The 27,427-nt window shown below is 40.4% G+C and overlaps 1 protein-coding gene across 2 annotated transcripts; it reads left to right on the forward strand.

The window, feature by feature from the left end:
* LOC103433231 (beta-galactosidase 9) lies at nt 1-26,783 on the forward strand. Of its 2 annotated transcripts, none has more exons than XM_029091872.2 (19): nt 1-436; nt 939-1,034; nt 1,146-1,318; nt 1,393-1,459; nt 2,463-2,555; nt 3,103-3,246; nt 3,497-3,585; nt 4,389-4,494; nt 4,994-5,081; nt 5,330-5,451; nt 9,442-9,645; nt 10,648-10,880; nt 11,690-11,805; nt 21,820-21,917; nt 22,672-22,782; nt 23,543-23,653; nt 25,420-25,628; nt 25,851-26,199; nt 26,325-26,783. In XM_029091872.2, the coding sequence occupies exons 1-19, from the start codon at nt 152-154 to the stop codon at nt 26,463-26,465; spliced, it is 2,835 nt and encodes a 944-aa protein (XP_028947705.2). In that variant the 5' UTR covers nt 1-151; the 3' UTR covers nt 26,466-26,783. The 2 variants fall into 2 exon arrangements, with proteins under 2 accessions (XP_028947705.2, XP_028947706.2); XM_029091873.2 differs by having other exon boundaries at nt 1,146-1,258.
* Nucleotides 26,784-27,427: the final 644 nt, after the last annotated feature.

Genomic DNA, 27,427 nt, shown 5'->3' on the forward strand with positions numbered 1-27,427 from the left:
GGGACGGTAACACAGACAAATCTCTCTGTAGTTGGCCCAATATTTTGGCGACTTGGTCCGAAATTTTCTGTTTCCCTTTTGTTGGAGCTGACACGTGTCAACATATTTTGCGGGCGACAAAGATGGTACAACCACTTCTTAGCTTCCTCCGATGATACAGTCAGTCTTCTTCCCCAACTCTCTCTCCTCTATCTCTTTTCCACGCACAGAGAGAAAGCACAGCGGAGGCAGTGAGTGGCAAATGGTTGCCCAAAGAGGCAGCCCATGGGGGCTCCGATGTTTCTTCCTCTGCCTGGCAGTTCAATTTGCTCTGGAGGCGGCCGCCGAGTACTTCAAGCCATTCAACGTCAGCTACGACCACCGAGCTCTGATCATCGACGGCAAGCGCCGCATGCTCGTCTCCGCCGGAATCCACTACCCCCGCGCCACTCCTGAGGTACTACGCTCTCTCGATTCCGCCATAGCTTCTCTGCTTCTGCATGCTAATGGTTTAACACCACTGACAATTTCAATGATTGTGAGGAAGTAGGGTTCTAAATGAATGATAATTCATTTTTTTAGATGATATTAGTAATGATAATTTCACTAATCTGTGATTAGTTACTAATTAATAGGAACAGAAAACTAATGATCGGCGACTTACTGCATTCAACAACCTTAAGTAAACTTCCAGAATATTCCTTACAAACACTGGAATGCTGGCGTGGTACTTTGACTAAGAGTAATTAACTGCTCTTGGGTCACTTTGAAGTGACAGAAAGAAGAAATCAACAAAAAAATTCTTATTGGTTTATTGCATCATTCGCATAACCATATGGGAATTTTGTAAAATGTGGCATCTGGCGAGCGGAAATCTTAATACGCCGCTGTAGAGCCAGACTAGAGTGCTGTGTAATTATTTGTTGTGAACAAATTTTAAGCCTGGGATTTGATGTCAGATGTGGCCTGATCTGATCGCAAAAAGCAAGGAAGGCGGGGTGGATGTGATCCAAACTTATGCATTTTGGAGCGGCCATGAGCCAGTGAGAGGACAGGTGCCATAACGTTTTCTACAGCTAGTTTGGGGTGATAGGCTTCTGGTTGGCTTAAATAAAATCATTTATTTTTTGCTGAAAACTAATATGTGTTCTGGATAAATTGCTCAGTACAACTTTGAAGGGAGATATGATATTGTCAAGTTTGCAAATTTAGTGGGAGCCAGTGGACTCTATCTCCATCTACGCATAGGGCCCTATGTCTGCGCTGAGTGGAACTTTGGGTCTCATTGTCTCAACTGTTCTTTTCTTCTGTTTTTACAAGTTCCCCTACTTTTAACATGGTGCCTTGTTTTTCTGTCTCTATTTATGCATTGCATATCATACAATAGTTATTATTCCACTGGTTACATTGCAGTGGCTTCCCCGTGTGGTTGCGTGACATCCCTGGAATAGAGTTTCGAACAAACAATGCGCTTTTTAAGGTTCAATGCCCCTAAGCTTCTACAATTGCACATATATATAAATTTTGGAATTTTGCAGGTTTTTTTTTTTACTTTATTTTTATTTTTAATTTCTGTTGTAATCATTTTATTTAAATATTTCAAACTGCCCTGTGTATCCAAAACTCCATCCAGCGACGTTATGCAACAAGGAATTAAATGTCTAGATTTCTTTTTCCGTCCCCTAATTGCTAAATCATTTGTACATATACAGGTGCATCCATATAAATACTAATCCACAGCATACTCCTGATTGTAACACAGATTTGGTTGCACCAGATAACCAATATTTTAATGTGGGCAGTTGTATGTAATGTTTCTTTAGAATTGTGGATTTTCCCATTGAATCTCTTAGAGGTAAAAGCAATCCTTCCACTTTCTCATATGCAGTCCTATTGCTCTTTTTGTAGTACATTTCCCACACTTACGATAACATGGGTGACAATGACAGTCATAAGTTTACTTCTGTAACACCATACTAGCTGCTGCCTACCCCTTTGAGGGATGCTAAACCCTTAGCACTTAAAAGTTTTTCTTTTTGTTCTTTTGATTTTCTCTTTCAGTGAAGCAAACAATTTTTGTAAACTCACTAAACTTTTTTCTTCTTGAGGAAGGTATCATATTCTTGAAGCTGATAACATAGTGCTTCGAATTTCCCGCCAGGTCTTTTTTTTTTTTTTTAACCTTTATACAAAGCAAAAATGTTCCATGATAACTTTTGAAGTCGAATTTCTATAGTGATTTTGGCGTGTAATTTTCTCTTCAGTATCTTTTGTGTGTTCTGTTTAATTTTAGTCTCTTAGATTTGGGTTTTCTACAGCTGAAGTTTCTTTGAGTTTCTCTAGTGTTGTAGGGGTTTATATAAATATAGCATTACAACTGGCCTTTCTTGACCAGTTAAATTTTCAAATTGAGTTAGCCAGTCTGTAAACTGCAGTTTAAAGTGGTGGCTTTGACATCTTTACGTTGCTTTGATTTTCGACAGGAGGAGATGCAGCGGTTTGTTAAAAAGATGGTGGATCTGATGCAAGAGGAAGAACTATTATCTTGGCAAGGTGGTCCAATTATCATGCTGCAGGTTGTAAGCAAATTTTTTAGTTGATTCGGAATATTTCATAGATTGGCCATTTGAGCTTGTTTGTAGATGAGATCTTAGGGCCCTGTTTGGATCATGAGAATTGAAAGTGAAAAGAAGCATCATAGAAATTATAGAATTGTTATAATTTGTGGGTATTGTATTCTGTCTATCATGCATTATTCTCAGAGTGTAACTGGGGTCATGCATATGTCTGGTCTGAGGGCCATTCTATAAGCATGACTTATATGCATGTACCTCTTAAAAAATTCCGGCAATATTTCCCACTTTTACACACTGCGTACACGCTTCCATTACCATTTCAGTTGTTTAATTATGTAATTTCTCGATTTCTGGTTACGCAGTATGACTGCAGGTTGAGTATTTGTTTAAGTTAGCTCATCGGTGATCAGACATTCAGCCTTAATAATGTGTTTATTTTCTTACCATTTCTGTGTCTTTACTAATATATTTTTTCAACAGGCTGTATTTTCCCTGATATATGTGCTCTTAGCCATGTATGCTGATGCTGCTATGAAATTTTTATCAGATTGAAAATGAATATGGAAATATTGAAGCGCAATTTGGTCAGAAAGGGAAAGAATATATTAAGTGGGCTGCTGAGATGGCTTTAGGTCTCGGTGCTGGGGTTCCATGGGTCATGTGCAAGCAAGTTGATGCTCCAGGAAGTATTGTAAGGCCCTTAGCTTGTCTTATGCCTCCGTTTGTCATGCATGCACATCTAAGTTTCTGAATTAGTTCTTATGAATATTATATTGCACTGGAAAATGCAAAATGGCAAGTAGTAAAAGTCAACAGGATGCAATGGCTAAGACGACATATTAAATGCAGTTCATTTCATGGGAAGGTCCTAACGTTTAAACATTTCAACATATCATTTCATTGCGGTCATGTATATATAAATAGCTTTTGGTTTTTTACAGATAGATGCATGCAACGGCTACTATTGTGATGGTTACAAGCCAAATTCCTATAACAAACCAACAATGTGGACAGAAGATTGGGATGGATGGTATGCTGAATCCCTTTGAATTTGTCGCCTTGACCCTCTGCACATCTATGTATCCTATTAACATTTTTTACGAGAGAGAGAAAAAAAATTCTATTAGTATGCTATAACTAAACTCTAAAGGTACTACAAACATAGTGGACAAGCTGTATTCAAAAACCAACCATCCATCTACTACTAAAGTCATACAATTGTCAGTATTAACCCAAGTAAAATTGCGAAACAGCTGAGGCTGAGCAAGAGAAAGCTTATGAATTTCCAGTTTACCACCTTCCAGTCCGCATGAATTACCAGTTTATCACCTTCCACCCATGCACAAGTAAGCCCTTTTCCAACTGTCCAATCCTTTAATAATTTCCTCAGCCACTAGATCCTATAAAACAGAGGTCGCACTTGGTGCGATGGCAAGTGCCTTCGCCCATGAGCGGTAGGTCTCGGGTTCGAGACTTGAGAGCAGCCTCTCCATAAATGGGGGTAAGGCTAGCCGACATTCACCTCTCCCAGACCCTGCGTAAAGCTGGAGCCTTGTGCACTGGGTACGACTAGATCCTATAAAACAGACATTCTGGGGTTCAAGAATTTTGAAAGCCTCTTCCACCCTAATTTTTTTGAGCTAGTTTTGATGTTCTAAGGGTTGAAGGAAGAATAAGTAGTTAAGAAAACCAGTAAAGTGTGAAAGAATCTTATGTAAAATTTTGTGGCTTTAGGATTTTATATTTTATTTTATTTAAAGGGCAGATTTACTTGTGGTTTTGCAAATTTTGCTTCTTGAAATTGTAGTCTAATCTTTTACACGACTTTCTGAGGTATGCATCATGGGGTGGAAGATTGCCTCACAGGCCTGTTGAAGATCTTGCATTTGCAGTAGCACGCTTTTACCAACGTGGAGGGAGCTTTCAGAATTATTATATGGTACAAAGACAACCCATATGTGCACTGCTGATTTAGTTCATAAATAGTATGGTATTGTGTGGTGTACACCAAATAAAAAAAAAATCATACATAGATTTGTTTGACATGTCTTCAGTGGTGTCATTATGTGCTAAAACGTTATTTTTCATTTCTTTGCTCTTTCTTCTAAAACAGAAATTTCTTTAATGTGACTACATTGTTCTGTTTCCCTTTGGGCCAAATTTGTTTCCATAATTCTCTTCAGTGCTTTTGATTTTGGCAAGAGAAATTCAAAATTTCGGTTTCTATAGCTTGATAAATGTGGAACAACTAATATCACCATGGGACAACAGCCAAAAGTTCCATTTTACAGTTTATTATTTTTTTGGCAATATAGGTAATATGTAAAGATAAAATATTACTCATTTCCCTGATTTGTTCACTGTCAGATAACATGTCAATGTGTTATGTCTTATTTATGTCCCTTATAAATCTTAACAAGCTTGCTGCTTGTGTGCAGTATTTTGGTGGAACAAACTTTGGGCGGACTTCTGGGGGCCCGTTTTATATTACTAGTTATGATTATGATGCTCCAATTGATGAATATGGTAGGTTAATGGGTCTAAATGATAACTTTGTTATATATATATATATATATATATATATTTTTTTTTTTTTTTTTGGTCGGAGATAACTTTATTATATGGCCGGTTCATTTTCTTGCTTTTTGTGTCCAAGTCCCTGTGATCGAGTTGTAATGAGTTAATGAGTTTCATATGGATATCTTCTATGGAAAAGTTAGCATGGGTGTTACATTACTGAATCCAATCAATAAAAGTACTGATTTATTAACTAGGTCTGCTGAGTGAGCCAAAATGGGGACATTTGAAGGATCTACATGCTGCTATAAAGCTCTGCGAACCTGCTCTTGTTGCTGCTGATTCTCCGAATTATATAAAGTTGGGACCAAAACAAGAGGTTTGAGCCAAACCTTGAGTTATGTTTGTTCACACTTTAATATGTGTGCTCACAAACAGGATTTTCTGGTCTTGATGATATTATATAATAAATGTTTTTTCTTCATTTGGGAATAACTATTAATATAACGATCCAGCTCTTAACCGCTTGTATTTGCAGTAGTGTCCCAAAACTTGCATGCACTTGTACGCAACAACAACAACAACAAAGCCTTTTCCCACTAAGTGGGGTCCGTTATGTGAATCCTAGAACGCCATTGCGCTCGATTTTGTGTCATGTCCTCCGTTAGATCCAAGTACTTCTTAGGGTCTCTTCCAAAGTTTTCCTAGGTCTTCCTCTACTCCTTCGGCCCTGAACCTCTGTCCCGTAGTCACATCTTCGAACTGGAGCATCAGTAGGCCTTTTTTGCACATGTCCAACCCACTCATTCCTAATCTTATCCTTTCTCGTGAGCCCACACCTCCAACGAAGCATCCTCATCTCCGCTACATCCATTTTGTCTACGTGTTGATGCTTCACCGCCCAACATTCTGTGCCATACAGCATCGCCGACCTTATTGCCGTCCTATAAAATTTTCCCTTGAGCTTCAGTGGCATACGACGGTCACACAATACGCCGGATGCACTCTTCCACTTCATCCATCCCGCTTGCATTCCATATATTCTGTCTTTGATCGGCTTAGGCGAAGATCTTTAGATTCCAACACTTCTCTCCAAAGGTTAAGCTTCGTATTTACTCCTTCCTGAGTTTCATTTATCAACCCTATATTGTCTTCGAAAAACATACACCAAGGAATAACATCTTGAATATGTCCTGTTAACTCATCCATTACCAATGCAATAAGGTAAGGACTTAAGGATTGTTGATGCACAAAATCAGTGAGGACTTTGGTACAACAAAAAATATTAAGTTTGTGACCTTCGCTAGATTGCTCCGGTCATTAGTGTGGATAAGTATGTAAAAGGATAGAGACAGGAGAGCAAACACAAGATGTACGTGGTTCACCTAGATTGGCTACGTCCACGGAGTAAAGGAGTTCTCATTAATTGTGAAGAGTTTACACAAGTACATAGGTTCAAGCTCTCCTTTAGTGGGTATAAGTGAATGATTTAGTACAAATAGCATTAGGAAATATTTTGGGAGAATGATCTCCTTTTATAGAAGAGAGTTTCTAGCCTTGTTCTGACATTGACACGTGTCGTGTTGTGATTGGCTTCTGATGTTGACATGTGTCGCGCTATGATTGGCTTCTGATGTCGACATGTGTCGCTTTGTGATTGGCCTCCTGGTTGGAGGGGAAGCTCCTCGGTTGGGGACTTGCAAGATCCAAGCCGCTGAGTAATCACGAAACTTCTAAGTACCGAAGTGTGGTATCGTCTTCACTTGCCTTATTTGTTTCATAGGTAGATGTGGCATCTTCTCTGAAAGTACTCTTCCTCCATCCAGGGGTGGTATCTTTAACTGTTGGAGATGCACAAGGTAATGTATCAATTTCACTTGAAGCTTACTTTTAGTTTCAGGCTTGGTCAAGCGCGATACAAATCATGTAGTGAGAGTCCCTTAAGTCGCTGAGCTAGGGGATCTGTTGAAAGAGGTGACAGACAAGGTAAGCAATCAGAGCTCCAAGCAATCAGTCCCAAATCAGAAGTTTGATTCCGAGTTCCGGTTGATTGTTTTCATCCTCCTTATCTTGCAGGCAGCATGAAGGATAAAGAGAAGAAGAGGAGAAGAGATGATATGAGATACTTTTGCTTTTGAAGAAGTAACTTTCCACAGGCTTATTCTTGAACTGGGCTGGAGGGTTTTCTGGTTACCTCCAGAGTATAAGGCCGACTGAAGAATTTGAGGGTCAAAACAAGTCCATCAAATCTAGAGTACGTTCGACCCTGCTAATAAGGGATACTTTTGCTGTTGACAAAGTAGTAGAAGTATCGGCACATGTTCTGTTACGCTTGTCTCCACATGCTTCCTTGTATCCTTCTCACTTGCCCTATCTGTTCCTCAGACAGATGTGGTATCTTCTCTGGAAGCATAAGATGTTGAAGATGAGTATTCGAGAGCAATACCAGGTAAGTAATCAGGTAAGGGGTTCCAGGCACTCAGTTCCTGACTGGAAGCTTGATTCCAAGTGCTGATTGATTGCTCTCTTTCTCCCAGCTTTTGAGAAAGCAAGCGCCTCTTCGATTTTTAAGATCGGCCCTCGTGGTCTTTGAGCAGCCCAGCTTTTGAGAAAACAAACGCCTCTTCGATCTCTAAGATCGCCCTCGTGGTCTCTGAGCAGCCTAGCTTTTGAGAAAGCAAACGCCTCTTCGATTTCTGAGCAGGCGCCTATTCGATTTCTGAAGCTCCGTCGAGTTCAGATTTTTATAGAGGCTGTCATTAAGTTCCAAAGCACACTTGAATCTCCACCAGTAGAAGCTCCCTTCTTGCACTTCTAAGATCTTGATTTGTCCGACCTCTTCTCTCTTCAACACCTTTGAAAATGTCAAGCCCTTCTGACCGTCGTTTTGACTTGAACCTTGGTGAAGAGGCAGCCGCGCCTTCTCCAAACAACATATGGCGCCCATCCTTCTTATCCCCTACTGGTCCTCTTACCGTTGGGGATTCCGTGATGAAGAATGATATGACCGCTGCGGTGGTGGCCAGGAACATTCTTACTCCTAAAAATAATAGACTTCTTTCCAAACGGTCTGATGACTTGGCTGTTAAGGATTATCTGGCTCTCAGTGACTATTCTACAAACATGAAGAGGAAGCTTGACCAAATGAAGGAATCTGATGGTCAGATTTTACTTGATCATCAGAGGTTTGTGGGTTTGTTCCAAGGGCATTTATTACCTTCGTCTTCTGGGGCTGTACCGCGTAATGAAGCTCCAAATGATCAGCCTCCAATGCCTCTTCCTTCTAGGGTTCTGTCCAGTACTGAGGCTTCGAGTGATCACCTTCCGGTGCCTTGTCTTTCTGGGGGCTCTACCGACTGCTGAGACTTCTCCTAAGCAACCTTTGTGAAGGCCCCCTCTTGTTTGTTTATTTTGACTCATGTACATGTACATATTTGTAACTTATCGGAGATATCAATAAATAAGTTTTGCTTCATTTCAACGTATTGTGTTAAATACACCAAAGCCTTCTTCACTAAGTTCTTTGAATTTTTCTTTTGTTGAAGCTTGTATGTTGAAGCTTTGTAAGTGAAGCATGTAGGTTGAGGTAGTGTTCCCTTAATTTCTCGAGTGAGGAAAACTTCTCGGTTGGAGACTTGAAAAATCCAAGTCACTGAGTGGGGTCGGCTATATGAATCTTAGAACGCCATTGTGCTCGGTCCTGTGTCATGTCCTCCGTTAGATCCAAGTACTCTAAGTCTTTTCTTAGAGTCTCTGCCAAAGTTTTCTTAGGTCTTCCTCTACCCCTTCGGCCCTGAACCTCTATCCCGTAGTCGCATCTTCTAACCGGAGCGTCAGTAGGCCTTCTTTGCACATGTCCAAACCACCGTAACCAATTTTCTCTCAGCTTTCCTACAATTTCGGCTACTCCTACTATACCTCGGATATCCTCATTCCTAATCTTATCCTTTCTCGTGTGACCACACATCCAACGAAGCATCCTCATCTCCGCTATGTCTATGATTTTAATAGTTTACGTTTTCATTGAAGTCTCAGTTTATTGTGTCTTTCATAGGTTGGATCTTCTTCGAGCACTTGTGTTCCTGAATCCTATTTGAAATGAAATAAGTAATTGGAGATTATATTGTCTGTTAAAACTGTCCTCTACTTTTTAATGTTTTATCCCTTTTGGACAATTGCCCATCTAGAGTGACATAAGTCCATAAGTCCCTATAGAAGTTACCAAATAATTTACTATTCCATCCTCAGTTGAATATCTCTTACATGTGACTAGTGTTAGAAACAATTATGTATATTGGAATCATTTTTCTATTGCTCTTTTTGGAGTTTATTAGTTCTACCTGCAAACTAATTTCTGTTATGTATTCAGGCACACGTGTACCGCATGAATTCTCACACCAAAGGCCTGAACATTACTTCGTATGGAAGTCAAATCAGTTGCTCCGCATTCCTTGCAAACATTGATGAACATAAAGCAGCTTCTGTAACATTCCTTGGTCAAAAGTATAATCTACCACCATGGTCAGTCAGTATTTTGCCAGACTGCCGGAACGTGGTGTACAACACTGCCAAGGTATGATTGCATCATTTGACATTGCACATGTTGATGACTGCAACATTAAGAACTTTCTGGCAACATATATCACAGAATATGAGCTGGATCAATTGTGTATATGTCTCAACTTGCTATTATTCTGTTCGCATATGTGAAAGCCAAATTTAATTTGTATATTATTTTTCAGACTCGGTAAGCTTACTCTTTACTTGTTAGCTGGTAGTTTATGACCAATCTTAAATAATCTGTTTTTTAATGTTATTCTCTTTGGTTTTTACATATAAACACTTGAACCAAAATCTTACATTATGAATTGTAACTCTCTGTGGTTCTTACATAGAAACACTCGTACCAAATACTTAAATTATAGGTTTACCTCTCTATGGTTCATTACAAAGACTTGAATTATAAATTTTAATTCTCTGGGGTTCGTACTTCTTTCTTATATAAATCATACCAAAAAATTATTTTGTAAATTATATCTTGTGCTATCTATGTTGTAACTGAATACTCTATATAACCATTGCCACTGTGAAATCTTACTGGAGCTGCCATAATTGATGGTGAACGTAAATAACAATAGAATTCTTAGGAAAATGTATTGTTCCCTCCTCAAATTCCTGAAACTAATTATTAATGAGAGAGATTTAATAATTTTGTTGATGCTTGAAATTGAGCTCAACAGCCAGGCAGTCATGACGAGCCGAAGTGAAACCATAAACAACTTTAGCCTAATGGTTCCAGATCTGTACTGGAAATATGATAACATGCAATTATTCAGTTTGTGGTCAGTTTCATGTCTCCTTTTATCAGTCAGATACTTCAATGAAGTTTAGTTCTGTGTATCTCTAAATAATTCTGCATATCTCTAAAATGAGGATGTTATCACAGTTGTCCTCATCTCAAACTTTAATGAGCTTTTACGTGGTTCTTCGTCGGAATCTGAACTTGTGAAAATGTGAAACAATTTTCCAATCTGAAGTGTTTGTCTGAGTCTTCTGTTTTCCAATGCTTGGGCAGGTTGGTGCACAAACTTCCATCAAAACAGTAGAGTTTGATTTGCCCCTTTATTCAGGTATTTCTTCACAGCAACAATTCATTACCAAGAATGATGATTTGTTTATCACCGAATCATGGATGACTGTAAACGAGCCAGTTGGTGTTTGGAGTGAAAACAATTTTACGGTCCAAGGAATATTGGAGCATTTGAATGTAACAAAAGACCAGTCTGATTACTTATGGCATATAACCAGGTATATTTATTTTATTGAATAGAGCTACTGCTGGATGAGATTGTTTGGATAAGAGTTATATGTGGCACACAACATAACTTTCGTATTTCTAGTCAGTTGACTATTATCTTCAAAAAGTTCAATTTTTACTTAGTAGAGGTCCTTTTAATATACAAAAAATGAGACAACAACAACAACAACAACAAAGCCTTTTCCCACTAAGTGGGGTCGGCTATATGAATCCTAGAATGCCATTGCGCTCGGTTTTGTGTCATGTCCTCCGTTAGATCCAAGCACTCTAAGTCTTTTCTTAAGGTCTCTTCCAAAGTTTTCCTAGGTCTTCCTCTACCCCTTCGACCCTGAACCTCTATCCCATAGTCACATCTTCAAACCGGAGCGTCAGTAGGCCTTCTTTGCACATGTCCAAATCCATTTTGTGTACGTGTTGATGCTTCACCGCCCAACATTTTGTGCCATACAGCATCGCCGGCCTTATTGCCGTCCTATAAAATTTTCCCTTGAGCTTTAGTGGCCTACGACGGTCACACAACACGCCGGATGCACTCTTTCATACAAAAGATGAGACTTTGGAAAAAAAGATTAATAAAAAAAAGACCTGTCATTGGTTTTTATTACTATCTTTGAAAAGTTCATTTTTTTACTCCGGAGTTGTATGTGGCATAACAAACAATCATTATGTTGAATTTCGTGTCTCTGATGGGATGACTATTAGGGTTTAATGTACTAACTGTTTTAAATCAATGCATGTCAATTTTTAAAACTATATTTGATATCATTCAATACCTATTTGATGCCTTTTTGGAATATAGGATTTTTGTTTCAGAGGATGACATATCTTTTTGGGAGAAAAACAATATTAGCCCAGCAGTCTCAATTGATAGCATGCGCGACGTGTTGCGTGTATTTGTTAATGGCCAGCTTACAGGTGATTGAAGTTAATAATTTGACTATTATGCATCCCATATAAATATAGGTATATCTATTGGTGAGCGAGATAAATATGTTCTTTATGGAATGGATGGAATGAACTAAGAAAGATATGTAATAGAATTACTGAAAAGTCCATAGCTTTGTGGAATCATTTTTAAGGGCTTTTCTGGTGATGCTTAGTTCTCATCATGACTTAACCACCATTTTTATGAACATCCAGGAAAGAGGATATTAGTAGACAATGTAAAGCAATAGAATTATGAAACAAAGGGAATGTATGCGCAATATTTTTTATCTTTCTCAAAAAAGGGAATCTAAGTACCACTTCATTTCTGTTGAGTATGAACCACATTTGTTGTGAAGTCCTACTTTCTGTGCTGAGTTGATTGGGGTTATTTGAGCGGTTATGGTTAGACCTATTAGTGACTAATCTTTTGGGGGTATTTGCGTTTATGCGGTGAGCGAGAACTTCTGTCATAACAATATACTTGTTAAAGTTACACCTAATAATAGGTAGTTGGAGTTGTTTGTTGAGGTTGTTTTCTTGGCACCACGAAGATGTAGTTGACCTACATTAATCTACTATCTGCTTGGAGTTTCATGCTTCCAAACTACTGCAGATATTTCTTCTTCAATGTTTTAGAGCCAGAGGGTTTGTAATGATTGATTTCAATATACAACCAGTGCATACTTTTCCTTCATATTCTCTATAACATATTTGTTTGCATCATACTTGACCAATCCCGAAATTACTGAGCACCGGTCAACGTTATACCGTCAAGGACCCAAAAGAGTTTCCCTACAACCAGTAAGCCAATCACAGCGCGACACGTGTCGATATCAGAAGCCAATCATAGTGCGACATGTGTCAACATCAGAAGCCAATCACAACACGACACGTGTCAATGTCAAAATGAAACTAGAAACTCTCTTCTATAAATAGAGATCATTCTCTCACAGTATTTCCTAATGTCATTTGTACTAAATCATTCACTAGTACTCACTAAAGAAGAGCTTGAACCTATGTACTTCTTGTGTTTGCTTCACTGTCCCTATCCGTTTACTTACTTATCCACACTAGTGACCGGAGCAATCTAGCGAAGGTCACAAACTTAACACTTTCTGTTGTACCAAAGTCCTCGCTGATTTTATGCATCAACATTTGGCGCCGTTCGGGGAACGACACTTATTCCCACTCTCTTCAGCTTTGTCAAGCTGGTTTCCACCATTCGTAAACATGGGGAGCGAAGGAAGCCACAACACATAGAATGACACCCCTTTTACACCTAGTGCGAAGCAACGAAAGAAGGAAGGAAAGAGGGTTGCTCTTCAAGCTAAAGTCGATGAGCTAGAAGCCCAAAACAACAAGATAGCAATGAAGAATGAGGTCCTCTAGGAACAGTATAAGAAGCTCTTTGAGACGCTCCACGAAACTATGCGTACTCAAACACGCGAGCTTGTTGCCCCTGTGGATATCAACCATCATCTGGGTGCCTCCCAACACGGAGGGTCACCTTCCTTCGACACAGGTATCCCTGATGAGGGGCGAGCTAATCATCAAAACATTGATCAACATAAGACTTCTCTCAACCCAGCTGCTTCGACCCGAAGCAGGAGAAGTGGAGGAAGACAACTCCTTGCAGAAGGGTTGGAAGGATCGAAAGTCGTCTATCGTGACTGCCGAGACTTCGTAAAGCAACGTCGAGAGAATCCCTTCCACATATGCTCGAAGATCAATGACTCAAGGGTTTCTGAAAGACTCAGTCCCCTCCAACGACCCATGCCAGCTGCCAATCTAGGGAAGGAACGACATGTCCTAGAGGAACATGAAGGTACAGGGGACTCTGAGGTATTCCGACAGACTCGCCCTAGAAGTCAGTACGGCGAGTCCAAGGGAAAATCACACGCCCTTGCTCAAACTTTCCTACTTCAAAGAGGCGATGGAGACTTACGAAAGAGAATCCCAGTGGTACATGACTCCACTCAAGACCCCCTTGTCCTACAGCTCCTTGAGGAAGTAAACAAGTTGAAGGCCGAACTTCAGGCTGAGATATCTGATTAGAACCAACCCAGGCCTAGCACTCTCACAAGGAGGATCCTTGACACCCCCTTCAAGCGAAGACAAAACAAAAGCTTGGTTTACAACTCTATACTGGAAGGGAGGACCCAATTGACCACCTTAACCTCTTTGAGTCCAACATAGCATATCGGATGCACACCGACGAAGAGCGATGCCTTCTTTTCCCCTCCACCCTCTCTGGCGGAGCTCTAAATTGGTATTGCCGTCTTCCACCTGAGATAGTAGACTCATTTGATGAACTGAGGAAACTGTTTGTCTCTCAACACATCTTCCAGACCGATCGCTTGCATTCTGCAGATGACTTGTACACTATTCGCCAGAAGCCGGACGAGTCATTATGAGAGTATGCTGGTCGTTTCAGCCATGTGTATTCTCGTTGTTCTGACGCAGATAACAAGACCGCCCTCAAGGCCTTCACGGCAGGCCTACGCGATTGTTTCTTCAAGTACATGATCAATGCCAACTCTTGGAAGACTTACTATGAGGTGAAGGCACAGGCTTACAACCATGCCTCTGCCGAGGCAAGGACATATCAAGGGAAACCCCTTACAACCACCCCTTATCAGCAAGTAGGGAGTGGAAGCCAGATCCAACCAAATGAGAAGACCTCGACCTTCCAAACGGCAATGGTGCCTGCCCCTGCCTTACTTAATACTTTGCCAAGTCAACAGACATATCAATCTCAGGGCAAAAGGAAAGATTTCCATCCTCACCAGTCTCATTTTAGTAAAAGGAGTAAGGGACATTACCGCGATAACCAAGGGTATCGCCATGATAATCCCCGACCCCAGGCAGTCAACACAGTGGGTCAAGCACGTGTTAGGACAGCCCCTACCCCGAGGAGTGAGGCATACACACCTTTGAACGCCACATGCATGGCCATTTACCCCAGCATAACACACTTGATCCCGAAGCGAAAGCTGAGGCACCCGAATTACAAGCCCACGAAGAACACGGGCACGTTTTGCTGATCGTGAAAGCTCACATAACCAACTTTGAAGTACGACGAATCCTGGTAGACACGGGGGCTTAGGTCAATATCATGTTTGCTGAAGCTTTCAGGGCACTTAATGTAGCTGAACACTTGTTCGACCGCTCGATTTCCCCTCTGATAAGCTTCTCCGGTGATATCGTGCAACCTTTGGGGAGCATACACTTACCTTTCACCATTGGTACAGGCCCTTACACAACTACCATTACCTCTAACTTCTTGGTGGTTGATTGCCCAACAGCATACAATGTCATCTTCGGACGCACATGCATCAATGATCTCAAGGCCATGATATCCACACATATGTTGTTGATGAAATTTCCAACCTCCTATGGCAATGGTTACATCAGAGGAGATCAACTTAGTGCACGATCATGTTACAACACTTCGGTCAAGCAACACCTGCATGTGCCCAAGGTAACCCTTTCTATACATGACCAAGTCATAAAGACCAGCCCAGACGAAGCCAACTTGGATCTTCACGGTGGCAACAGTCAACCCGACAATCCTCAAGATGATTCTTTCACCCAGCAAGCACAACCCGTTGAAGAGTTGGAGAAGGTCTCTATCTCAAAAGATTATCCGGATCTCATGGTGAAGATTGGTACCACCTTGTCACCATCCATTCGGTTGGCATTGATCTCTTTTTTGCAAGAAAACACTGAGGTCTTCGCCTGGTCATATGAGGTCTTCGGTTGGCATTGAATGTCAAACAGTCATGCAGATGCTTTGGCTCACCTCGCCTCAGCGGTGGAAGATAAGATTGGAAGAAAAATTCAAGTCGAATTGTTGGCAGCACCAAGCACCATGGCTGCGGAAGTGTGCAACTTACAACAAGGAGATAGTTGGATTACCCCGATTTATAGATTCGTTGCTCATGGCACCCTTCCAAATGACAAAGTTCAAGCTAAGCAGATTCGATATAGATGCTTTGGCTCACCTCGCCTCAGCGGTGGAAGATAAGATTGGAAGAAAAATTCAAGTCGAATTGTTGGCAGCACCAAGCACCATGGCTGCGGAAGTGTGCAACTTACAACAAGGAGATAGTTGGATTACCCCGATTTATAGATTCGTTGCTCATGGCACCCTTCCAAATGACAAAGTTCAAGCTAAGCAGATTCGATATAGATGCTTTGGCTCACCTCGCCTCAGCGGTGGAAGATAAGATTGGAAGAAAAATTCAAGTCGAATTGTTGGCAGCACCAAGCACCATGGCTGCGGAAGTGTGCAACTTACAACAAGGAGATAGTTGGATTACCCCGATTTATAGATTCGTTGCTCATGGCACCCTTCCAAATGACAAAGTTCAAGCTAAGCAGATTCGATATAGATGCTTTGGCTCACCTCGCCTCAGCGGTGGAAGATAAGATTGGAAGAAAAATTCAAGTCGAATTGTTGGCAGCACCAAGCACCATGGCTGCGGAAGTGTGCAACTTACAACAAGGAGATAGTTGGATTACCCCGATTTATAGATTCGTTGCTCATGGCACCCTTCCAAATGACAAAGTTCAAGCTAAGCAGATTCGATATAAGGCTACCCGTTACTTGATCATTAAAGACCAATTCTACAAGCGGGGTTTTAACCTACCATACCTGAGATGCCTTACTCCTGCAGAGACGGAAACTGTCCTTCGAGAAATACATGAAGGAGTCTGCGGAGATCATGCTGGATCTCGATCCCTAGCACACAAGGCATTTCGCCAAGGATATTACTGGCCAACACTCCACCAAGATGCCATCAGAATATCCCACTCGTGATAAGTGTCAACGCTACGCAACTATTCCTCACTCCCCTCCCGAGCCGCTCACTCCTATGATCAGCTGTTGGCCCTTCGCCAAATGGGGACTTGATTTGATGAGTCCAATGCTTGCAGGGAAGGGCAAGGTTCGCTATGCAATCGTTGCAGTTGACTATTTCACAAAGTGGGCCGAAGTAGAACCCTTGGCAACCATTACTGAGGCAAAAATAGAAGACTTTGTATGGAAGAACATCCTTTGCAGATTCGGCATTATCAAGATAGTGTGAAGCAAAATCAATTCATAGTACCCAACAAAAGCTTCAACTCCAAGGCTTCACCTACAAAACTTCAACTCTAAAGCTTCACCTGCAAAAGCTTCAACACAAAAGCTTCACCCATAAAAGCATCATCAACAAAAGCTTCAACTCCAAAGCTTCACCAACAAAAGCTTCATCAATGGAGGACAAATATAAATTCTCAAAAGCTTCACATTATCTTCATCAAGATAGTGTGAAGCAAATCAATTCATGGTACCCAACGAAAGCTTCAACTCCAAAGCTTCACCTACAAAGCTTCAACTCCAAAGCTTCAGCTACAAAAGCTTCAGCACAAAAGCTTCACCTCAAAAGCTTCACCTACAAAAGCTTGACCCACAAAAGCTTCACCTACAAAAACTTGACCCACAAAAACTTCACCTACAAAAGCTTGACCCACAAAAGATTTACCTACAAAAGCTTCACATTATCTTGATCAAGATATTGTGAAGCAAAATCAATTCATGGTGCCCAATAAAGCTTCAACCTCAAAGCTTCACCTACAAAGCTTCACACTATCTTGTTCAAGATAGTGTGAAGCAAAATCAATTCATGGTGCCCAACAAAGCTTCAACCTCAAAGCTTCGCCTACAAAGCTTTAAAAAATATATAAACATATATATATTTTCAGAAATTCAAAAATTCAAAAATTCAGAAATTCGAAAATTCGAAAATTCGAAAATTCGGAAATTCAAAAATTCGAAAATTCGAAAAAAAAAAAAAATTGCCTAGGCCTCTTCTTCTTTGGGCCTAACAACTTTCATAACAAATATATATTAAGGAGTTTTGGGCTGCCACTTAGAAATGAAATGCCTCATTCGTCAACTCCCTCGACCGAAGACTTGGGGGACTCCTACCATATCCTACTGCACCTTGATACTCGAAAGTCGCACGACCACTCAGTGACTTGGATTTTTCTAGTCTCCAAATGAGAAGTTTTCCTCACTCGGGAAATTAAGGTAGCACTACCTCAACTTACATGCTTCACTCACAAACCTTCAACATACAAGCTTCAACAAAAGGAAAAATTCAAAGAACTTAGTGAAGAAGGCCTTGGTGTATTTAACACAATATGTTGAAATGAAGCAAAACTTGTTTATTGACATCTCTGATAAGTTACAAATATGTACATATACATGAATCAAAATAAACAAACAAGAGGGAGCCTTCACAAAAGTTGCTCAAGAGAAGTCTCAGCAGTCGGCAGAGCCCCAGAAAGAGGAGGCACCAGAGGGTGATTATTCGGAGCCTCAGTACTAGGTAGAACCCCAGAAGGAGGCACTGAAGGTTGATCATTTGGAGCTTGATTACGCGGTACAACCCTAGAAGACGAAGGCAATAAATGCCTTTGGAACAAACCCACAAACCTCTGATGATCAAGTAAAATTGACCATCAGATTTTTCCAGCTGGTCGAGCTTCCTCTTCATGTTTGTAGCATAGTCATGTGCGAGCCTGTGCAACTGTTTATTCTCATGCTTGAGCCCTTTGATCTTCTGTTTGAGACTTATCACTTCAGCCGCCAATGATTCAACTTGGCGGGTTCGAGCAAATAGGCGTTAGGCCATATTAGACACATAACCTGCACACTGAACACTGAGAGCCAGAGAATCCTTAACAGCCAACTCATTAGACCGTTTGGAAAATAGTCTGTTATCTTTGGGAGTGAGAAGGTTCCTGGTCACCAGCATAGCGGTCATATCATTCTTCATCACAGAGCCCCCAACGGTAAGAGGACCAGTAGGGGATAAGAAGGATGGGCGCCATATGTTGTCTTAAGAAGGCATGGCTGCCTCTTCACCAAAGTTCAAGTCAAAACGACGGTTGGATGGGTCAGACATTCTCAGAAATGATGAAGGAGAAATGAGGTGCAATAAATCTCTGAAGTAAGGGGAAAATTCCTACAAGCAATAACTCTTTGAATGTAATTGCACACAATTGGTGCCCTTATAAAAGAAAGGGCAACAGGGCCGTTGGTTCAAAAATCGAAGAGGCACCACTCTCCGGATTCCGAAGAGGCACCACTCTCCGGATTCCGAAGAGGCACCACTCTCCGGATTCCGAAGAGGCACCACTCTTCGGATTTCGAAGAATCACCACTTTCTACACGCAACATCAGCTCCTCGGGTACCAAAGATCTCTGACAAAGTTTAGACACATAAATTTTGAAGGTCCAACTACCCTACTTATACCCACAAGGGTAAAGGAACAGCACCATTGTTTGATAACTAGAAAGTCCCAATGTGTGTCAACCTTCGTGCTCCATGTCAAGGCAGATTGGCAAAAATGCTCAACCTTTACTCACATTCGAGAAAACACTTCCAACAAGATTACTTGCTCAAAAATCGAAGAGGAACCACTCTCAGAATCTCGAGAGCCAGACTCCCAACAGGTTTACTTTCTCAAAAATCGAAAAGACATTGCTCTCCGAATCTCAATAGTCAGACTCCCAACAGAATTACTTTCTCAAAAATCGAAGAGACACTGCTCTCCGAATCTCAAGAGTCAGACTCCCAACAAGATTGCTTTCTCAAAAATCAAAAAGGCACCGTTCTCTGAATCTCGAGAGCCAGATCCCCGACAGAATTGCTTGTTCGAAAATCGAAGAGGCACCGCTCTCACCGCTCTCCGAACTTCGAGAGCCAGATTTCCTTAGATAAAGCTTGTCTGCAATCTTCATACGCAACATCAGCTTTCCAGATACCACATACCACTTTCTCAAAGCGCTCTGACAAAGTTAAAACATGTGAAGCTTGCAGCTCCCACTACATTGCTATGACCAAGAAGGGTAAAGGAATAGCATTATTACTTGCTCAAAAATTGAAGAGGCACCGTCCTCCGAATCTCAAGAGCCAGACTCCCAACATGATTGCTTTCTCAAAAATCGAAGAGGCACCGCTTTCCGAATCTCAAGAGCCAGATCCCCGACAGGATTGCTTGTTCGAAAACCGAAGAAGCATCGCTCTCCGAACTTCGAGAGCCAGATTTTCTTGGATAAAGCTTGTCTGCAATCTTCACACGCAACATCAGCTTTCCAGATACCACATACCACTTTTTCAAAGTGCTCTGACAAAGTTAAAACACGTGAAGCTTGCAGCTCCCACTGCATTGCTACGACCAAGAAGGGTAAAGGAATAGCATTACTACTTGTTAGGGAAACTCCTATATATGTCGACCTCCATCCTCCACGGACAGGCAGACCTGCAAAAATGCTCGACCCTTTCTCATATCTGAGAGGGCACTCCCAACGAAGCCTCTCGAAACACTCAGCTTTCTTCCCCCCAATAATACCTATGCAAACCAGCCACAGTAGAGCAAGAGTATCTCATATCATCAGGTTCAAAAGCAAGAGTATCCCATATCATGCTTTTTCCCTGTCTTTTCCTTTGCCCTTGTTCTTACCTGCAAGACAAGGAGAAAGAGAGCAATCAGTCAGCACTTGGAATCAAGCTTTCAGTCAGGAACTGACTGCCTGGAACCCCTTGCCTGATTACTTACCTGGCATTGTTCTCGAGTCCTCATCTTCAACATCTTATGCTTCCAGAAAAGATACCACATCTGCCTGAGGAACACATAGGGCAAGTGAGAAGGATACAAGGAAGCATGTGGAGACAAGCACAATAGAACACATGCTGATTCATCTATTACTTTGTCAACAGCAAAAGTATACCATATCATCAAGGTCGAATGCACTCTTGTTTTGACCCTCAAATTCTTGAGTCGGCCTTATACTCTGAAGGAAACCAGAAAACCGTCCAGCCCAGTTCAAGAATAAACCTGTGGAAAGTTACTTCTTCAAAAGCAAAAGTATCTCATATCATCTCTTCTCCATTTGCTTCTCCTTATCCTTGTTGCTGTTTATGACACAAGGAGAAGGAGAACAATCAACCGGAAGCCGAAGTCGAATCTCCGATCCAGGTTGCTTGCTTGGAAGTCTGATTGCTTACCTTATCTATTACCTCTTTCGGCAAATCTCCTAGCTCGGCGACTTGGGGACTCCTTCTATAGGGTTTTGTATCGCACTTGACCAAGCCCGAAACTACAAGTAAGCTTCAAGTGAAATTGATACATTACCTTGTGCATCTTCATCGGTTAAAGATACCACCCATGGATGGAGGAAAAATACTTCCAGAGAAGATGCCATATCTACGTATGAGACAGATAAGACAAGTAAAAATGATACCACACTTCGGTACTTAGAAGTTTCGTGATTACTCAATGGCTTGGATCTTGCAAGTCCCCAACCGAGGAGCTTCCCTCACTCGGGAACTTACGGGAGCACTATTTGTACCATACTTGACCAATCCCGAAACTACTGAGCACTGGTCAACGTTATACCGTTAAGGACCCAGAAGAGTTTCCCTACAACCAGGAGGCCAATTACAGCGCGACACGTGTCGACATCAGAAGCCAATCATAACGCGACACCTGTCAACATCAGAAGCCAATCACAACACGACACGTGTCAATGTCAGAATGAAACTAGAAACTCTCTTCTATAAATAGAGATCATTCTCTCACAATATTTCCTAATGTCTTGTACTAAATCATTCAGTAGTACTCAGTAAAGGAGAGCTTGAATCTATGTACTTGTGTAAACCCTTCACAATTAATGAGAACTCCTCTACTCTGTGGACGTAGCCAATCTGGGTGAACCATGTACATCTTGTGTTTGCTTCTCTGTCCCTATCCGTTTACTTACTTATCCACACTAGTGACAGAGCAATCTAGCGAAGGTCACAAACTTAACACTTTCTGTTATACCAAAGTCCTCGCTGATTTTGTGCATCAACATACAACCAGTGCATACTTTTGCTTCATATTCTCTATAACATATTCTTTTGTGTTCTCTAATCTACGTGTTATTGCCTCCATTTTTTATTGAAGGCAGTGTCATTGGTCACTGGGTCAAGGTGGAGCAGCCTGTTAAGTTTCTGAAGGGATACAATGATTTGGTGTTGTTAACTCAGACAGTGGGCTTGCAGGTAAAATGTTAAGCTTTTCGTCTAAAGCTCTCTCTCTGCATGCGGGCTTTGCATTGATTTCAAAACAGTTCTTACATTTGCCCTCTCCCCCCCCTTTTTTCTATCTGTTTTTGTAGTCGATCTTTTCCCCCTCTCGGGTCATTCGATGGAGGTGACCTTTTTTTTTTGTTGTGTATTTCTTCATTCATGCACTGTGTATAAGGGGGCTTCAGAGGGCTTTCATATCTCTTCTTTATTGTCCTGTGGTTTGACAATGTGGTATAATTTTTTTCATTTAACTATATTGAGTTGGGTTCTTCTTGCCACTCTTGAAGGGAAGAAAAATGTTTTGCGGAGGTGCAGTAAGTCAGCAACTTTTTAGGCTGTTTGGTCGGTAAAAATAGCTTAGTTTTCGAAAAAAAAGCTGGGGAAGAGAGTTGTTAGATGGATAAGCCCATATTCTAGGCCTTGGTTTAGGCCTCATTTTTTTATGGTTTTGTTACTGCGTTAGTTTCCTTCTGAATTCTTTATTTTGGTAACACGTTCCATTGAAGTGTATTATTCTGTTTTCTTTGTTTTTGTTTTTTGGGTTTAGAAGTAGTGTATAAAACTCTGCAAGTTTTATCTTAAATTTTTTTGCTTGCTTATCGTTGATAGCAGTGCCTTCTATTCAAACAATTTTGATCACACTTTCTACCATCAGGCTTATATACTCCTAGGGGGATGGTGTTACTGATTCCATTCAATGTTCTGTGATTTGAAAATTATTATACAGAACTATGGTGCTTTCCTGGAGAAAGATGGGGCAGGATTTAGAGGACAGATTAAGCTTACTGGCTTTAAAAATGGTGATATTAACTTGTCAAATTTGCTATGGACTTACCAGGTATACATTTATAATTTTGAAGTTTCTGCCCTCTCCATTTCGAGTGTAATAGTAAATCCATTGTCCAAGTTATTCTTGTATGTTGAAGTATTTGGTTAATTTTCTACTGTTCATATGCTGCAAAATTATAACATTTATCCGAGCTTTTGCTCAAATATAAATTCCTGTGTAGGTAGCAAATTTCTATATATTCAGGCATTTCAGTATCAGCACTTCCTTTTAATTCTTTAAATGTATTGTAAACATTTATCAGGCAGAATATGAATCTGAATGGACAGAGTGTCCATGATCTAATCCTTCAATACTTCATATATTAGTATAGTGAAGTTACATTCTTAAGTTTAATAAAGTTGAGGGAAAGTTCAGCTTCGGGTTTTGTAATTGCAATGGTAAGAATTACATTTGTATGGAATAAATTCGATGTCAAATAGCTCTTTCAAATTCGGGATTGGCTACAGTACACGCATTTACTTAATACATTCACCCCCTTGACCGTCAAATACATCCAATGGTTGGGAAAAAAGGTTTTGAGAGGAGCAAGAGAACCAAAGGTGAATGTATCAAGTAAATGCATGTACCCTAGACAAGTCTGTTTTACAAAGTTGGAAATGGTTTGACGCTTATTCGCATACACATTTATCTTCTCTTGTTTAAAATAGCATGGCTAACACCATTTGTAAATTATAAATTTTCTCCTAGTCTGTTGCCTATCAAAAGTGTTAAAATCATCAGGTCGATATTTGATTTGTTTTGATTATAGGTTGGGCTTAAGGGCGAGTTTTTGAAAATATACACCATAGAAGAAAATGAAAAGGCAAGTTGGGCTGAGATATCGCCAGATGATGATCCATCCACGTTTATATGGTACAAGGTAAATAATCTCATTCGCATGTGTGAGGCATATATTACCATCTATTTTGCTGTAAATTTTCATTGCTTATGTAACGATTGCAAATTACCCATGCTTTCCACCGATCTTGTCGTATCTCTGAGTCTCCATTTTATAATCTTATTTTGGATGTAGTATACAAGTCCTTTTATTCTTGTTAAAGAAAATGATAACAATTCTACTACCTCATTCGTAGATAACAATCAATATGTGGTTCACTAGAGTAATGTGAAAAACGTATGAGTGCATGTATGAAGAATTTACAGACTTGCCACCTCGTAAGGAGGTGAAAGAGGAATATTTGGATGGGATGGGATTTTCCAATCCCAATCTCTATAGTCTAGGGTTAATTTGTTCTAGGTCACGAAATAATTTCTATTTTAGGATGGGGTAAATCGACTTTTTTGTGCTTTTCAGGAGAGGTCAATAAAGGGAAATTTTATAAAGTGGTATTAAGTTTATTGACCATAGTTGAAGGGGACAATTATTTTTGTTGACCTATGCTATAAAATGAAATGACCTATGCCGAAATATATATTATTTATTGACCTAAACCAAATTTCATATTTTGGGTAGAGGACTTAATTCCTTGGGTTTAAAGATAGGAATGTAAATCTCCATTCCTTGTTCAAACGGACCCTAGGAAAGGTAGGAAAAACATATGGCTTTATTTCACATGAGCACCAAGTGGTGTAGCTACTTTTCGAGTGGAAATAAAAGGTTCAAGTTGTAGTTGGTGGTTTAATAAACCCGAGGCGGCTTTGGAGGTGGTGCAGTGGTGGAAACGCCTCTGCCCAATGGTAGAAGGCTTAAACTCGCCTAGACGTGGTTATGGCATGCTTAGGTGGTTGAGGCATGCCTGAGGCAGCTGATTGGGCGTTCCCAAGACCCTTCATCGCTCCAAATCCTTGCTTGAAGTCGAACGGTTGAAGTCGAACACCGGGCTGTCTGTGTATGATGCAGCAGCATCTTCACGAAGAAGACGACTGCGCTTTTTTTTTAACACTTCGCCCCAAAACAGCATCATTTTGGCCAACTCTTTTAATATTTTTTAAATGACTTGGCCCAAAGCGACGTTGTGTTGGCCATGCCTAATTTTTTTTGTTTTTCTATAAACCTTAGCAGCTCCCCCGATTCTCCCATTCACATTCAGCCAATCCCCAATCCCCAATTCCCAAATTACCAATTCCCCAATTCCCCAATTTCCCAATTCCTCAAACCCTAAGGGTGTGTTTGTTTCACCTTCTTAAGTGGGACTGGACTAGCTAGGATTATTGTCCCATGTTTGGTATACTTTTTAGTCCGACATTGCACCAAATGCTTCACTAAGCCAGTCCAGTTTAGTCCTTGAAGCTAGTCCAGTCCGAGACAGTCCGATGCAACAAATGCACCCTAAATTCTCCCCAATCCCATATTTCAATTTTATCCCAATCTCATACCTCACCACAATTTGTTTTAAAATTCAAGTAAGTTTTTTATTCCAATTTTAATTTGGTCACTAGTAATTTGATTGCTTGTTTGATTGTTGGTTAATTTGTTTTACAAAGTATTATATATATATAATATAACAAAATATATTATTTAAAAATTTTAGACGGCCTCAAGGCTTTTGCCTAGGCAGTGCTATCCATGAAACGCCTCACCTATGCCTTCACCTTTTAAAACATTGGTAGTAGTGCATAATATGTCACTCTTTTATTTCTTAAAGTATAATTTATTTACAGATATTTGTCGTTTCTATTGAGCAGACATACTTTGATAGCCCTGCTGGCACAGATCCAGTTGCTCTTGATTTAGGAAGCATGGGTAAGGGCCAGGCTTGGGTCAATGGCCACCATATAGGACGATATTGGACACTTGTTGCTCCAGAAGATGGATGTCCAGAAATCTGTGATTACCGTGGGGCATACAACTCCGATAAGTGCTCATTTAATTGTGGGAAGCCTACTCAAACCTTGTAAGTTTCTATCCCAGTATCATGAGATAAGTGAAGTGAACTAGCTGCATCTGTTGTTTTTCCCGACTAAAGAAAGTATTCCTTTTAAAATCTGATTGCAAACTTGCAAGTCATGCATTCATATGTATTTTTGTACTTTTGGTGATCTTTGTAATTTACACGTGAAATTAAATAAGAAATGAGTTTAGTTGTTTAATATAGCCAGTATTGGTTTTTCTCCAGGTACCATGTACCGAGATCATGGTTACAGTCTTCAAGTAATTTACTTGTTATTTTGGAGGAAACTGGCGGGAATCCATTTGATATTTCAATCAAGTTGCGATCAGCCAGAGTCCTCTGTGCTCAAGTGTCAGAGTCTCACTACCCGCCTGTTCAGAAGTGGTTCAATCCAGACTCTGCGGATGAAAAAATTACAGTAAACGATCTGACACCAGAAATGCACTTGCAATGTCAAGATGGGTTTACGATATCTTCCATAGAATTTGCCAGCTATGGAACACCTCAAGGTAGCTGCCAGAAGTTTTCTATGGGAAATTGCCATGCAACCAATTCATTGTCCATTGTCTCCAAGGTAAATTTGGTTTTCGATAATTCCTAGTATTCTGCTAGAAAATTATGTGATTTTTTTCGGTGGTTGTTTCATGCCTGTTTTTGAGTTTGCTAGTCCTATTTTGATAATATTCCCCTCTTCTGCAGAGTTGCCTGGGAAAGAATAGCTGTTCAGTTGAAATATCAAATATCAGTTTTGGAGGTGACCCATGCCGAGGCGTTGTTAAGACGTTGGCAGTTGAGGCAAGATGCAGGTCATCATCATTAGTTGGTTTGTCTCAGTTCTGAACCATTAACAAGAAGGTGGGGGTGAAGAATGGAGTGGTTAAGCTTTGTATTTCTGAGGTAGAACGCGTGCATTGTGATTCACATGTTGGGCGTGCTTGTTATCATGCTGAATTTGCCAGTTATTATGCTTGTATAGATGCCGCATAATGGCAAGGGTTATAAATAAGAGAAACAAGTTTGAGTATACTCCATGGACCATAACTTTGTTATGGCATTCTAAACTGCATGATACTACAGTGGACATGTGCTTATGTATGTATATATTAGAAGAAGGCAATTTTAATGAATAATTCTGCCTAAAGGCATTCAAGTGTGTAATTACGGCAGAACTTAGTTGTTTCCATTGTGCTGTCCTTCAAAGCGCGTTAGAGTTAAGGCTTGTTTGGAAGTTCTTTTAAAATGATTGAAAGCGCTTTTGGGGAGGGTTTTGAAAAACTTATAAAGTATTTTTTGAAAGAAGCATCGGACATGGGTTACTTGCAAGAAGCACTTTAAAAGTGTTTTTTAAGGATCTACTTGGATTTTTATTTAAGCTTGGTTTCAAAAACATTTTCATCAAAAGTGCTTTCAATCATTCTAAAAGTATTTTCAAACGAGTCCTTAGAGAGTTGCAAAAGATTTGGAAGTCGGATTGCGTTTGTTAGCCTTGTATAGGTAGCACGCAATAGTTTTGAGAGAAATATTCTGAGTCAGTCCTCAATCAAACTGGTTCATTCATTTACCCTAGGAACCAGGTTGCCTTGTTCAACTGGTGTTACATGGCAAGGTTATTTTGGTCATTTCGTTTCTTTTCTTGCCCTTTAGAGGGAGGGAGGGAGAGAGAGAGAGAGAGAAGAGGAGGAGGTGGCGGCGGCGGCGGCTGTATAGGAAGGAGGGACAACAATATTAGGCTGTAATTTGTTGTGATTATGAAGTTATTGAATCAATGCTGTATTAGTGAAGGCAGGAACAAAACACTCATT

The sequence above is a fragment of the Malus domestica genome, chromosome 13 (genome assembly GCF_042453785.1).
Source record: "Malus domestica chromosome 13, GDT2T_hap1".
Classification (NCBI taxonomy): domain Eukaryota; kingdom Viridiplantae; phylum Streptophyta; class Magnoliopsida; order Rosales; family Rosaceae; genus Malus; species Malus domestica.